The sequence below is a fragment of the Nicotiana tabacum genome, chromosome 8 (genome assembly GCF_000715075.1).
Source record: "Nicotiana tabacum cultivar K326 chromosome 8, ASM71507v2, whole genome shotgun sequence".
Lineage (NCBI taxonomy): Eukaryota > Viridiplantae > Streptophyta > Magnoliopsida > Solanales > Solanaceae > Nicotiana > Nicotiana tabacum.
Genome location: NC_134087.1, coordinates 167,428,021 through 167,443,794, shown reverse-complemented (window position 1 = coordinate 167,443,794; position 15,774 = coordinate 167,428,021). Strand labels below are relative to the sequence as shown.

Sequence of the window (15,774 nt, the reverse complement as noted above, 5' to 3'; positions counted from 1 at the left end):
CTAGGTATGAGGAGTCCTGAAGAGCTACTAGGATATCCTGATTGTTGATGTTTAGGCAAAATAGAAGGGCTTGCCCTGTGAGACCCTATTCCAGCCAAGACTGTGGAGGGAGATCCGAGGTGTTCTGGGTCACATATAGTGTTGGGTACGGTGGTGGAGATTATGGTGGTTGGGATTGATCCATGATTGACGAGAGATATTGGATAGAGTATTTGAGCAGTAGTAGTTTGAGTGTTGTCTGATAGAGTTGAAGGTGAGATTGTATTTAAATTAGTTGAATACTTGCATGGGGAGTTATTGGACGTAAGGTTGAAGTATTGTGGGTGGGAGTGAGTTGGTCAGAAGTGGTATTTGATTGGACCTTAATTTTTGAAGTGGAGTAATTTGTGATGGGCTGGTCGGATGATTCATCAATGGAGATGGGGACGTGGGGGTTTGTTGTAATAGTATGGGTAGGTGTTGGGGAGTGGGATAAATTATGTGAGGTGGAGTCAGTAAAAAGGTTAGGCAATTGAGTGGTAAAAGAGGTTGTAATGAGATGTTTCCAACGTGGAGTAATTTGTGTTGTTGGAGAAACGGTTGGGTGAGGATGTATTTGGGATAGGCGGTGTAGTAGATTTTGGGCCTACTGGTATTTGGGCTTGGAGTTGGGCAGGTCTTTGTATAGTAGTATCTTGACAAGGTAAAGAGTTAGGGTCATGGGGTATCTGGGCCAAATGATGGCTGGTGTTATTTTTAAGAGAAATTTTCATAAAACAATATCTTTTAGAGTAATTAGTCATCTATAGATATCATTTGCTATATTACGGATTATAAATATCTTTTATGTGATTATAAGATGTATTTAATATATTTAAGCTATTGTATTCATGAATACAATAGCAAAAATAGGCGTGAATCAGAGAAGTCTAGCTAATCAGTTATTGTATTCGACTGTATTCATGGAGTGAAACATGGGATTATAGCTGAACAGATTATTGTATTCGACTGTATTCGGCTGTATTCACGGCGTGAAACATGTGATTACACTGTTTTTAAAACGGAAAGTGAATCAATTAACATAATAGACTCATAATATAACTCAACAAACTCAATTATAACACACAAATTTTGTATTTTTAGTTATAAAAAAGATTCTCAACCGAAAAATACCCAAAAACATAGCAATCTTCAGAGAAATTATATAATACATCTGAATACATAAATTATATTAATTAAAAAAAACATATGAATACATTCATGGCATATAGCGAGACAGTGAATACAATGAAATACATAGAATAGAGCGGAATACATTGAAATACAATGAAAAAAACAGTGAATACAATGAAAAAAAATAGTGAATACAATGAAATACATGGAATACAACGAGATACATTGAATTCAAATGAAAAAAAGACAATGAATACAATGAAATACATGAAAATACACTGAAATATATTAACAGAAAATAAGTTGCTCAGCCCCAAACTCCGCCGTCTTTTTTCTAGGTAATATATTACTGTACTGCTTGTTCACAGCTTGATGTCTCCAAAGCAGGAAAAGTTTCGGTGAGTTTCGGATCCAAAGCAAGCACATTACCACCATATTGACAATTATCTCTCGAAATCTATATCAATTGAGACCACCATAGTCCAATGGTATTAGCAGAAGTTTTCTGCACAACAAGTGTAAGTTCGACTCCAATTACCACCGAAACATAACAAGTTTCGGTGAGTTTCGGTAAGTCAAAGCAAGCACGAACCTGTTCTAGGTCGTCGTCAGTGACGCTCTTCGACCGGCGACGATCGGCGAGCTTCGTGCGATAATTTCCTTTTCGCTTGAGCCAGGCTTCTTCTCGAAGCATATTGGGAGACCATGATTTATGCTTGAATAGCGGCGGTAGAGCTTCCCGTTCCGACATGGCGTCTGCAGAAAATTACACGCACCGCCGCGTTGGAATGAAAAACTTGATTGAGATTTTATGTAGATTGGAATGAAAAGAAAATAGTGTGGGTGAGAGAAATTGGGAGAAGAGAATGGGATGTATCAAAATAGAGGGAGAAAGAAAATAGTGTAACTGAATAGCGTATTTAGTGGTTTAGGGCTAGGAGGTAACCAAAATTAAATATTTTTGCTATAAACCTTAAAAAGTATCTATAGAATATAATTTTTTTAAAAGGTATTTATTTAAAATAAATAAGGTGTTAACCTTTGCTATAAGAAGTAAAAATTCCTATTTTTAACCAAAAAATGAGATTTTAGCCAAAGTTATTTTTAGAAGAACTCGGGTTACTGATAATCAAATAGAAATAATATAAATAATGTATGCAAATAAAAGTCAAATGAAACGCAAAGTAAATCAGTATATTCCAGTAGTCTTTTTCGTGTCCTTACAAATGATCAGGTTGCCCCTTTTATAGCTATTTTTAGTTGATACGTTTTGCCTTTATCATAATAAGGTCATTATAGACAATTAAAGACATTTAATGCTACGTTACAATCATTGTAATTCAATACAGATTCTTTAACGTTCTCAGTATTTAATGCCTATTAAATACTGTATCCGTTCCTACTTTTGCTGTCAGGTTCATTCTCTTATCTTGACTTTAGAACATAAAGAGGTGCGGGTACTTAGTCTCTTGAATCTCTGCTCATGCATGTTGTATCTTGTGCCTTTTTATCTATTCTTTGCTGATCGTCATCATTTGATTAATCTACGTGTCATGACACGTCATCTTTTATTAAATTCAATATATATGAACTTAATTTTTACCAATACAGTTATGGACTGGATTAATTGGGGAAATAGTTTTAGTAGAGGAATAGGGTTCTGTAGTGGGATTAGTATCGATAGGTTTATTTGCAGAAGTTTTGTTAATTAATAAAGTAGCGTTAGTTTCTCGGGGGGTGATAGAAATTTGGTTTAAACGAGTAGTTTCAGATAATTCTTCCATGGAGTTGATTAAAGACAAATTAACGGGATTAAAGTAGCGGGGGTTAGGTGAGTCGTTTTTGTGAGGGTTAGGGTAAGAAGACTTACCTGCGTGTGTTGATGGCTCCTCCGTAGTAAGCGAAGTTGCTGTAACATGTGCTGATGAGGAAAGCAATTATTGGTCCATATTATTTGATGGAAGAGGTAGCTGAAATACTGTATTATGTTTACTGTTCCGAGACGCTGCTTCATGGGAAATTATACTGTTTGCCATACCTTTTCAGAATCATTAATGGATTTGTTATAAGTATGGGAATTTGTTTGGTCCTGTGGTGGAGAAGAAGGGAGGGAAGGAGCTTTTGCATTTTGAGTATGAAAGGGACATGCTTTGGAATTATGCCCAAAGCGTCCACAGCGGATATAGAGGATATTCAAGCCCCCATACACGACCAATTGCTTGTGATTTCCAATGTAAACATGCATTTTTAACGGTTTTTCTAGTTGAACTTCAATGCAAATGTGAACATAGTGGCCATGTGTAGTTGAGAAGTGTAGGCAACACTCAAGTACGGAGCAAAGCGAGTCATCCTATGCTGCGACTTTTAGCTCGTCGTCAATCAATTCACGGGGGCTTTCCAAATCAAGAAAAAAAGACTGCAAAAATACCAGGCCGAGATTCGCAAGCTGTTACCCAAGTATGATGAATGCCATCTCGACCAAATCCCTCGAGCACATAATATCTAAGCAGAAGGCCTCGCCAAATTAGCAGCGGCTACTAAAAGAATAACCGGAGGAAGGAACGTGGCCACTCTCCTCCACTCGTCGATCGGTCAAATCGAGGTACGAACTACAAACCTAACTTGGGACTTGCGCAACAGTATTATCACATATTTGCAAGACGGCGTGCTCCCATATGACAAAAGAGAAGCAAAAAAAGCTTCGAATGCAGGAGGCCATGTACAACGTCATCAACAATGACTTATACAAACGAACCTATGTCAGCCCCTAGCGAAATGCTTAGGCCCAAATCAGACACGACATGTTTTGGAAGAGGTCCACGAGGGTCACTGCGGAGACCACACGGCAATAGATCCCTAGTCAGATGCCTCATACGAGTAGGCTACTACTGGCCCATAATGAAGAAAGAGGTCACCGACTTCGTGAAAAAATGCGAACAATGGCAAAAATATGTCCCCATGATCCATCAAGTAGGCGAGAACCTCCACTCTGTCACCTCTCCTTGGCTTTCATCAGATGGGGAATAGACATCGTCGGCCCCCTCCCACGAGGTAATGTATGATTTCTTTTAGTTTTAACTGACTATTTTTCAAAGTGGGTGGAAGCAGGTGCATTCGCCCAAATATGTGAGCAAGAAGTGATCACCTTCATATGAAGTAATATCGTATGTCGTTTCGGCCTCCCCAAAGAAATCAGTTGTGACAACGGGCCCCAATTCACTGGAAAAAAGATCGTTGAGTTCTTCGAGAAATGGCACATCAAAAAAATACACTCCATGCCATATCATCCCGCGGGCAATGGACAAGCAGAGTCCTCCAACAAATCAATATTAAACATCATGAAGAATAAGCTCGAGAACGCCAAGGGACTGTAGCCAGAGTTTCTACCGGAAGTGCTATGGACATGCCACACAACGCCACAAACGAGCACAGGAGAAACGCCATACTCGCTAGTCTATAGGACTGATGCAATAATACCGGTCGAGGTCGGAGAACCAAGTCTGAGGTACTCACACGAGAAAGGACTGACTAACAACGAGAGCAAGAGGCAAGACCTCGATGGGGTCGAAGAACGAAGAGACATAGCTTACATAAGGATGGTCGCTCATAAACAACAGGCAGAGCGATACTACAACAAAAAATCCAAGATCAGATCACTTAAAGTCGGGGACTATATACTCAAAGCCAAAACACAGGCGAGCAAGGACCCACGGGAAGGAAATCTAGGGACTAATTGGGACGCCCATACAAAATTACGGCAGCGGCAAGCAAAAGGTCATTCCAACTAGAAACGATGGAAGGAAAACTATTGCCAAACAACTAGAACATCGCACACCTTAAGTACTTTAACTTCTAAGGAAAAATGTTCTCCAAGCCGTACTCTTTTTCCTCACCTGAGTTTTGTCCCAATTAGGTTTTCTCGGGAGGTTTTTAATGAGGCGACGAGGAGGACATTTCGAAGTTAAGAATGAGCAGGGGAGATTGCAAGTTGGGCAAGTTTATTGCTCGACTGTGAGCACGTAATTTTTTCCCTATATGAATTACTCCCATAAATTCAAAACAAAATAATTTTCCCATTATTTACAAATTCGTAAATTTTTTGTAGCATTTTTGATTAATTGTTTGCATTTTGTCTGTGCGTGTTCATTTTATTTAATTAATAAAAAATACAAAAATATGTTGCATTTTGCATTTAGGATTTGACTTTGCATTTCTAAGGATTAATTAGTAATTAAGTTATTTTATAAAAAAAGAGAATTACAAAAAATAGTTTAATTTGCACCTTTTAATTTTAATTTTGATTTTTGAGTAGCTTTCTGTTAATTTATTTTTTATTAATTGTGTTAATTATTATTTAGGTTTAATTAGTATTTTTGATAGGTTAATGGGGTTTTAGGATCTAATTTATATTTTAATTTAATTTTGGAAAAAAAGAAGAAGAAAAAGAATTTTGGAAAATTGAATTGAAAAAGAAAAGGAAATAAAATAAGAAGAGAGTCAGATTTGGGCCATTAATTCGAAGCCCAAACGTTACCCATCAAACCCGGCCAAACCCAGCCCAACCCATCCTTTGTAACCCGGTCCAGCAGCCCCACTCAAAATGACCCCGTTTTGTTTAAATTGGATTTGGGCCGTTGATTCCCTCTCATCCAACGGTTGGGAAGTGGGGGTGTTTTAATATATATATATGTCCGAACCCTCAGACCCCCTCTCTCATCTCTCGTCTCTTTCAACTCACTTCTTCAGAGACCACTCCAAAGAACCCTAGAGCCGCCTGAAATTTCCACCGTCTCCACCGGCGGCGCCTATCCCAATCCCACCCAAATTAACACCCTAGGAACGCCTCACTCCCCTCATCTCAAATCCACACTCTGTTTGCTTCAAATCCCCTTGAATCTTCTCGAATATCAGATCAAAGGGGAACCCTAAAATCCAAGTTGTCCAAATTCGAGTTTGCTTTGAAGTTTTGGGGTCATTCTGATGTTATTCATATGTTTTGATGAAAAATAAACATGCGAGTAGTCTCAGATTGAGCCAGAAATATGAGGATTGGAAAATTCGTCAAATGCTTTTATGGTCTGAAACCTTCGTAGGTATTCTCCTTTCTTTCTGTGGTTATCTTTTCCCTAGAGCTCTTTTACATCTTAGTATGTTTTTTTCTTCTTTTACTGTCCTTTCTTTATAATTCATACTTGTTCATTTTTTAGTTTTTCAGGGACGTTTTGTATGCATTTAGTCTATGTGATTAATTAGGTCGGACTCGTTAATTAGTTAACATTTCGTTTAGTTTAGATTTTTATTTTGCTTGAAATTATTTAAGTATTGTTTCTTTTGCTTTCCTTGAGTTTGCACGATTTTTGGACTGATTTGCCTGGGTTTGGGCTTCTGACCTGTTTGAAAAGAGGGCAGCCCGTCCAAATGGTTTAGGCCATCCGGTCAATTTGACCTATCATAGGTTTAGAATTTTCTGAGGGTAAATATCAGGGGTGTGAGGGGTAATGTAGGTAAATCAGGTGAGGAATCTATCAGTAACTAATTGGGGAAACTTCTAGGAAGCTGGGGGAGGGATTTAAGAGCATATCTGATAATTAACTAGGGACTCCTAAGCTAAAATCAGAATTTGGAAAGGGCCTAAAGGAAAAACTAATTCCTAATGTGTTGCCCTACTTTCTTGCCTATAAAGGCACATTTTCTTACCATTCAAGGCAGAGTGAGGGAGAGATAAAAAAAAATCAGAAACAATACAGACGACTAAGAACTTTAGAAAACACTGTTCCATTGTTTTTTTTCCTGAAGCTTTCTAATTCTGCAACGATTGCTGGTTGATCTGTGTAAAAAAAAGGATTGAATCTAAGTCTAGAAGGTTGAGTTTGATTCGTGTGGAGTTTGGTTTGAGGTCTTGGTAGTTCCAGCTGGTTAAGCATTGTTGCTGCTGTGTTGTTTTGCTACTGCTGACTCTCCTTGTCCTATTTTCTTTGCTTTTCCAGGTACATTTTTTAACTCTACCCAATGTAAAAACATTATGATATGGAAATCTGGAAGATTTGAAGCATATTGGCCATTTTCTCTCTTTGTAGGAGTTTAACTTTGTCTCCATTTTGAAACTTTAGTTGTAAGATGTTTACGCTTATATGCTGGTTAGTGACAGTGCTCTTTAGGGGTTGAGTTTTTGTTTGAAATGGACATGAGGTTCAATTTTCTGTCAAATGCTCTGTAATTTGAAAATCAATACTGGAAACTGAACTTTTGTCATGATATTTGGTTTCGAATCTGCCTGAAAGCTCGATCAACATGTTTGTTTATTTGAGTCAGTAATTAAGGTCTGCATATAACTCTGAGTAGCAACCTGCTTAGTTAGATTTTGGATTATTTTACTTTAAATGCTAGAGATGTCATCATCAACGTAGGACAATTGAATTGAACAATGCTCCTTTTGAATCCATGATTCTGTAGTTTTTTATTGGGTCTATAGTCGTTAAACCTTTTTTTTCTTTTAAGTATGGTGAGACAGTGTCTGCTATCTCAGATGTATGAATTTTGTTTGCATCAATATATGCCTGTCATGTTCTGTAAAGCTGGCTCGTATGGTTTGGGTTAAACGGCTGATTATGCAATTAGTGTCATATGATATATTTCAATGTGTTGTGAATATAAATGACTTGTGTATAGGGCTGTCATGGCAACTAGGAGGGGAATTATTACTCTAGGATCCATGTTAGCGCAGAATGTGCTGTGCATTTGATTTAGATATTATTAGTTGTTATTAAATCCCAGATTTTCTTAAGCAACATAATTGATTTCGAGTTTTTGATGAATCATGCATTGGGCTATCTCATGAGCCCAGATGCAACGGTCAGCTGGACGTGATTTTGTCAATTGGGCTGTTCCGTGATCAGACATGGGCAAGTTTTAATAGTGCTTTGTTTACTAGACCATTAGTATAAGTTGGGTGCAAAATAAATAGGAACCCCCTTATATTCTTTAAATCAGCTAACTTGTCTTGAAATGAAATTGAGGCGACCCATGTTAGACGAGTCATAATTTGTGGCCCTCATGGATTAATTCTTAAACTGTTTGATTAAAATAAATCGAGGTGCGTTGTGCCAAACAAAAGTGACAATTGCATGGTCCTCATTTTAATTAGTGCTGTTTTGTCCTTAGAAATCGAGGCGCACTATTTAGCAAAATTACCATGGCCCTCGCAAAGTTGCAAACGCGTAGTTGCTTTAGGCGCGCTACTTTAATAATGTTACCTCCCTAAACTCGGGTGTGCATTTCATGTGACCCAAATCTAAATCTTAATAACGTTGATTAAAATGTGTTTCAGATTGCAGATGCATTTCATGTTGCGCGGTCCAAAGACATGTTTTAGATAACGTTAAATCTTCTTTAAAATAAATAAAAGTGGGGTTTTAAGTAAAAATGCACATAGGTTCAAAATGTTTTAAAATCAGATAATTAAGCCAATAATAGCAGTTGAGAGACCGTGCTAAAACCACGGAATCCGGGAATGCCTAACACCTTATCCCGGGTTAACATAATTCCTTACCCGGATTTCTGGTTCGCGGACTGTAATACAGAGTCAATATTTTCCTCGATTCGGGATTTGAACTGGTGACTTGGAACACCATAAATTATCTCAGGTGGCGACTCTGAATCTTTAATAAATAATCCCGTTTCAATTGTCCTTTAATTGGAAAAACTCCCCTTTACTATACCTTTCCGAGGGTGGTAGGAAAAAAAAGGTGTGACAACAGAGTATCTCTGGTTCAGGGTTCAGAATTCGAGCTTAGATGAATTGTTATAGTTGACTTTATTAATTATCTGATTTTGTTACATGTTTGGGCCTAATGTGCTAAGTATTGCTTTTACCGCTTTGATATTCTGTGAACTGTATATAAACTGCTACGAAACCCTTCTTCTCTCTGAGTCTTCTAAATCATAGAGGAGTGTGCACTTCGTGTGACTTCTTTTCTGTTAGAATCATATCCCAAATTTTAGAACGAGGTTCGGACAAGTTACAAAGCCGGTGAAGCTTCTGTATTCCTGGTACGCTGCCCCCCTCGGCTCGAGTTGTCCGCTTAGGTAAGCCAGGTCTAGAACAATAAATTCAGGTTTTAATTTAGTATAACAAGACCTCATGCCGGATCCCTAGTAGGAATGTTTGCTTGCATCACGTGTATTTGACTTTGGAGACTCAACACAGGGGTTGGGTCTGTCTAGGACATGTGTACCAAAAATGAAAAGACCATCTTGATGCATCTTACTTGCTACTTGTGCATTTATTTGATTTGGATTTGCATGCTGACTGGATTTTGAATAATGGGAGAAAGTTGGAAAAAAGAAAATAGCAATGTGAGGGTTAAGTGAGTTAAATCACCTGTTTTGGAAAATCCAATGTCCAAATGGTACTGAAACTCTGTCGAATTTTTTGAGAAAAATGAAAAAAATAAGAAAAGGTTTTGTTTTGAAAAAATAGTTGGTTTTATTTTATTTGCCCGAACTATGCCAGTTTGATTCTCACAGGGTGTGAGATACGTAGGCAACCCCCATCGGGTCCAACTTCCTTTTTGTAAAAATACCCCAAAAAGAACAAAAAATTTTATTTTTATTGCAAATAAGTAAGGTGATGCCATTCTTGGCTAAAATAGCCGAATGTCCCCAAAAGGGCGCCAGAAGGCCGTTTTTGCAAGAATAGCCACCTTTGGTCATTTTTCAAGGTTTTTGTCGGTTAGCGAACAAAACCTTAAAATCTTCGTTTTCGGAGTGCTGAAAGGCCGTATTGGTAAAACCCGGATATTTTTGTGAAAATTTTGAAGAAAAAATGGTTATTTTTCTTTAGTCAAAATGAGTCATAGTTTTCTTTTAATTAAAATCACCTTAATAAATGTGCAGGATGAGCACAATTCAAAATAAACCTTTCTCAGTCGGTGAAGAGATCCCGTTGGAGCTACATATGTGGTGGCATGATTTGGGGGACAATAGAAAAAAAGTTGTGAAAAAAGCGTTGGGTGGTCTTGTCGGGTTTTTGAAGATTAAGCCGAGAAAGGACATAATTGAGGCCTTGATACCATTTTGGGACCCAGGACATAATGTATTCCACTTTTCAGATTTCGAGTTAACTCCTACACTGGAAGAGATAGGAGGCTGCGCCGGTTTCGAGGGGAATCTTAGAAATCAATACCCGGTAGCACCGAGAACAGTAACCCCTCACAAATTTTTGGACTTGTTAAGCATTAGTCGGGACATCCGAGACGAAAATTTGGCCAAAGGATTCTCTACCTTCTACTTTTTGTACCGACGTTACGGGAATCCCCGTGGCTTCGAAACGCCAGATACTGGTCTTACTCACGCGGGAAACCAAGACAAGTGGGAAGCTCGGAGAGGATTAACTTTTATAATGGCGTTCCTGGGTATTCTGATTTGCCCTAGAAAAAACGGGAACATAGTGTTAGGACTCGTGGGGATAGCCGACTTTATGATGAAAAAGGCAAATGGGATCATAGTGCCAATAATTTTGGCATAAATTTACCGAGCTCTGACCTTTTGTTGAGAAAGGGGAAAGTTCTTTGAAGGGTGCAATATGCTGTTACAATTATGGATGGAGGAACACCTTTGCCACCGTCCTGGATACTTGAATTGTGGTATGACTGGCCTCGAGTGCATTGAAAAACATGAAAAGCGGGTAGAGGGTTATGAGTTCCCGGATGGTACGAAAGCATGGCATGCTCATTTGAGATCTTTAACTATAAATAAGATCGAATGGACATTTGGGTGGCTCTCGGTCAGTGAAGTAATTTACATGTCGGCTGAGGTATGTTTTTTGCTGTTGATGGGTCTTCGGAGTATCCAGCCTTATGCTACGCACCGAGTTCTACGTCAGTTAGGCCGATTCCAGACCATCCCACATGATGAGGATTTGAGTCGGCAGGTTATTGAGTTGGAACCAAAAGCCGCTTTTTCGGAAGAAAAAATGCGTCGGATTTGGCATCAGTGCAGATTCCTAGAGCCTAGAACTCAAGTACGAGATCTATCCAGAGGCGAGGTGGAGCCTATTTACACTACTTGGTATGGTAAAAGATCCCGAGTTCATCATGAGTATGAAAGGCCCGCAAAGAGACCCCATGTCCAACAGTTCACCGACGGAGTACAGGTGCAATGGGACTGGTTGACCAAAGAAAACGAGTATAGGGATACCATAAGCAAGTTTGAAAGGAAAGTCATGGACCTTCAGTTTGAAAATGGTTTGCAAGCTGCCGCAGATGAGGGAGAGAAGAAAAAACTAACTCAGGAAAATGAAGCCCTCAAAGCTCAAATCCCGAAGATGAAAATAGCTGCTAGAAGCCCGAAAAGAAGCCGAGCGGATGAAAGGCTCATAAGCAGTCTGAAAAAGAAAGCCCTTGAGTGTCAAAATGACCTAGAAAAGTCTGAGACCAGTTTGGCGAAAGTCCGGGCTCAATTGGCAGAAAATTCAAAAGGTCGGACACAGTTTGTGCAACAAATGAAGAGAAAGTATGAAGGGACAATCACCAGCCTGAAAAGAAAAGTAACTACTCTTGAGAATGAGGCAGCCAAGCAGGCTAAAGATTTCAAAGCTGATAGGGAACACTGTTATGATTTGATGGCTCAGATGGAGGAAGAAATGCAACAGTTGCAAAATCAACATCTCCATGATACTCAGGTGTTAGAAGCCCGCAATCAGCAGGTCGGGCATCTGCTTCAGGAAAAAGGTAGAATCCGAGAGCAGGTCAGAGCCATTGCCGACTACATTGTTGTGAAATGCCAAGCATGTGAGGATATGACTCGCACCACTTTCTTCGCGGCAGTGATGATGTTTGTCCGGCAGGTAATGCGTGACTTGGAGAGGCTTCAAAGGGATCTTGCATATAGGCCCGTGGTGAGACCGAATGATGCCCCGCGGGCCCCAGAAGCATTTGAGGCATTAATGTATTCATGATTTTCATTGATGTCTGTTAGTCTGTTTGCGAGTCTGTATTTTCTTGGAGTCTGTTAGTTGGTTTTCGAATCTATTGTTTTCACCTTTCTGTCAGAGTCTGTTGGTCTTGTTTTGAGTCGGAGTCTTTTAATTTCCCTTTTCGAGTCTGTTAGTTTTATAATTTGGTAGAACGAGTGGTTGTAATCAAAACTGTTTTATTTTATGGAAAATTTGAAATACCAAAAATGTTTTGTTATTTATTTTTTGCACTTATCTCCCAGAACTACGCTCGGTCTGATTCATGTGGGGTTATGATACGTAGGCAATCTCCATAGGATTTGACCATAACCAAAAGAAAGAAAAGGAAAAAAAAGAGTGATAAAAAAGAGAGTAAAAGAAAAGAGAGGAAAATAAGAGCGAAAAGAAAAGGAAAAAGAGAAAATAAGAAACCATGGGGAGGAAACAATGACAAAAAACTAGAGAGAGAAATGATAGGATAAAAACAAAGAGAAATCAAGCATAGAAATGCATGAGTGAAAAGAAAGGAGAAGATGTTGCAAATTGAAATAAGGAAAAGCCGGGATGACGCAAGCAGCCGATCAAATGCATAATAGAAACGATTAACTGCTTAGGTGCATTCACTCCTCAAATGTGCGGTTGCCTATCTGTTAAATCCCTAATCGCTAACAAGTTTGTTATTGATGAAATTCCAGTCCAGGTAGGTGGTTAGTTTGATTGGCATTCTAGCAACTCACTCCTACAACACTCGGTCCAAAAACAAGTTGAACATGGCCAACCAGGAACTTGAGGCAAGTATTGTCGATCCGTCAAAAGAGGTGGAAGAATCGGAGGTTAATATGAAAGATGAGTTGTATAAGCCGAAGCAGTAGATAGCTGAAATGTACCAAGCATGGGCAAAAAGGCACCCGCCGCCAGTTTACCCCTCCAACCCTGCTTTTATTCCGCCATTGGCTCAACCCCAGGAACCTCCCACTGTGAACTCATCTCCAGCCTTTCCCCTCTACCAACAATGCCATAGCACCACTTCCCATACATCACAAGCTCCACCACCCAAACAAATCCCGTACCCTCCTCCACCAGTCACTCCTGTTTTTGTGACACCCCACCTGCTGCATTACACCGATCCTTCAGTGAGCCTCTATTCCAGACTCACGACAACCAGTATTACCCTTCGGAGCCCACTTTCAAGGTTCCAGAACCCTATTCCTACACTCCTCATTTTGACCTCCCTGCGAAAACCGAAAAACCATCTAAAAATCCCGAACAAGAGGAGATGTTTAGGAAAGTTAAAAGCTTAGAACAGTCATTCAGAGACATGCGGGGGTTGGGAGGTCAAGTAAGTGTGGCTTACAAAGATCTATGTCTATTTCCAGATGTGCAATTGCCGGCAGGTTTAAGATTCCCAAGTTTGATTTGTACGATAGGCACGGTGATCCAGTAGCGCACTTGAGCGGGTTTTGTAACAAAATGAGGGGAGTTGGAAGGAATGATGAATTGCTAATGGCATATTTCAGTCAAAGTCTGAGTGGTTCAGCGTTGGAATGGTATACCCGGCAAGATCACGGAAGATGGTACACATGGGATGATCTAGCACAGGCATTTGCTTGTCACTTCCAGTACAATCTCGAGATCATTCCGGATCGACTGTCCTTGACAAAACTTGAGAAAAAGCACAGTGAAAATTTCATAGAGTATGGTTTCTGTTGGAGAGAGCAAGCAGCGAGGGTTGACCCTCCGATGAAAGAAAGTGAAATGGTAGATTATTTCCTGCAAGCCTTAGAACCTACTTATTTCAGTCATCTGGTATTGGTTGTAGGCAAGTCCTTCAACGAAGTGGTGAAAATGGGGGCCATGGTAGAAGAAGGGCTCAAGTCCAACAAAATCATGAGTTACTCAGCTATTAAGGCAACCACCCAGGCCATTCAAAATGGTACTGGAGGAGCGATTGGAAAGAAGAAGAAAGAGGACGTCGCAACAGTCGAGTCAGGAGCTTGGTTCGGGCCTAGGGATTCACCTCACCACTATCATCAACTTCGCCCCCACCAACAAACCTACCCTCATACCCCATATAGCCCACCACAGCACTACTACCCATTACCAGACCCCCATTGTTCTGTCCACCATGACCAAACATACATCCAACCTCCGGTCCACGCACAATGACGTGTGCCAGTCCCACAAATTACATACCTAGCTCCACAACATGCCTATCCACCCCCAAGAGCCTATCGAAACCCTCATGCATCAGGTTTCCGGTCCAACCAATCATTTAAGAATGAGAGGTTGCAAAAGAAGAAAACCTTCACTCCATTCGGAGAATCCTTTACCAGTTTGTTCCACAGGTTGAGACAATTGGGTATGCTGAGTCCGATCGAGCCAAAACTGCCAAACCCTCCCCCGAGGAATCTTGATCACTTTGTGAGTTGCGAATATTGTTCTGGTGCTCCGGGGCGCAATACAGAGAAGTGTTGGCAATTGAAAACAGCTGTTCAAGAGCTCATTGATACTAATCGGATTGAGGTCCAAGCTCCGGAGGCACCCAATATCAAATAGAATCCGTTGCCGGCCCATCCTAGGACAAATATGATCGAGATAGTGCATAGGGGAGGGGAGCCCAAGAAGCCTTCACAGACCTTTATGATGATTCGATCCAGTGAAGTCAGGCCGGTTGAAAAGCCAACAAGTGAGAAATCAGTGATCCGGTTGAGCGGGGCAAATAATGAACCATCTGCAGTAGCCAAGAAGGTGACCCCAAGTGATGTGGCAATAAAACAAGAAAGAGAAAAAGTGGTTTTGCCAGGAGTGGCGAACAAGCCTGTTGTAATTGTGGAGGGTGCCCGCACGTACCCTGTCATTATCAAGCCGGTAACTCAATTACCAATAGTCAACAACAAGGGTGTCTCATGGAATTATGAACGAGTGACAGTGACTTACAAAGAGAAAGAGGTTAAAGAAGATGTTTGTGAGACCCATGGTTTGACTTGATTGGGGAGATGCTTTGCCCCCGAATAGTTGAGAAAAGCTAAGATCTCCAAAGATAACCCAGTGCTAGTGAAGAAAGCTGTGACCGAGGAAGAAGCAGAGGAATTTTTGAGAAAGATGAAAGTGCAGGACTATTCCATTGTGGAGCAGTTGAGGAAGACGCCTGCTCAGATTTCACTATTGTTATTATTGATTTATTCAGACGAGCACCGTTGGGCTTTGATGAAAATCCTAAATGAGGCCCACTTTCCTGACAAAATCTCAGTAAACCACTTGGAAAAGATAGCTAACAAGATATTTGAGGTAAACAGAGTCACTTTTTCTGAGGATGAGTTGCCCGTGGAGGACACTGAGCATAATAGAGCCCTCTATATTACGGTGAAGTGCAAAGATTCTGTGGTTACTCGAGTATTGATCGACAATGGTTCCAGCGCCAACATTTGCCCTCTCTCCACCTTAAAAAAGTTGAAAGTGAAGGATGAGAGAATTCACAAGAATAATGTCTGCGTTCGGGGATTTGATGGTGGAGGCAAAGATTCAGTCAGTGATATAGTACTGGAGCTGACGATAGGGCTAGTTGAATTTACCATGGAATTCCAAGTGCTCGATGTGGTTGTTTCCTACAATCTGCTGTTGGGTCGACCTTGGATCCACGCTGCTAAGGTGGTCCCATCCACCTTGCA

The 15,774-nt window shown here is 40.2% G+C and overlaps 1 protein-coding gene and 1 long non-coding RNA gene across 2 annotated transcripts; one reads left to right on the top strand and one right to left on the bottom strand.

Moving 5' to 3' along the window:
• Positions 1 to 1,187: 1,187 nt before the first annotated feature.
• LOC142162589 (uncharacterized) lies at positions 1,188 to 3,349 on the bottom strand. The gene is made up of 2 exons (XR_012693820.1): positions 3,023 to 3,349; positions 1,188 to 1,908 (listed from the first exon to the last, which is right to left on the bottom strand). It is a non-coding gene; the product is annotated as an uncharacterized LOC142162589 (long non-coding RNA).
• Positions 3,350 to 6,251: 2,902 nt separating this feature from the next.
• On the top strand, positions 6,252 to 12,334 carry LOC142162859 (uncharacterized). The gene is made up of 2 exons (XM_075219863.1): positions 6,252 to 7,139; positions 10,048 to 12,334. Exon 2 carries the CDS (start codon positions 10,736 to 10,738, stop codon positions 12,107 to 12,109), a length of 1,374 nt encoding a protein of 457 aa, XP_075075964.1. The 5' UTR covers positions 6,252 to 7,139; positions 10,048 to 10,735; the 3' UTR covers positions 12,110 to 12,334.
• The last annotated feature ends 3,440 nt before the right edge of the window (positions 12,335 to 15,774 follow it).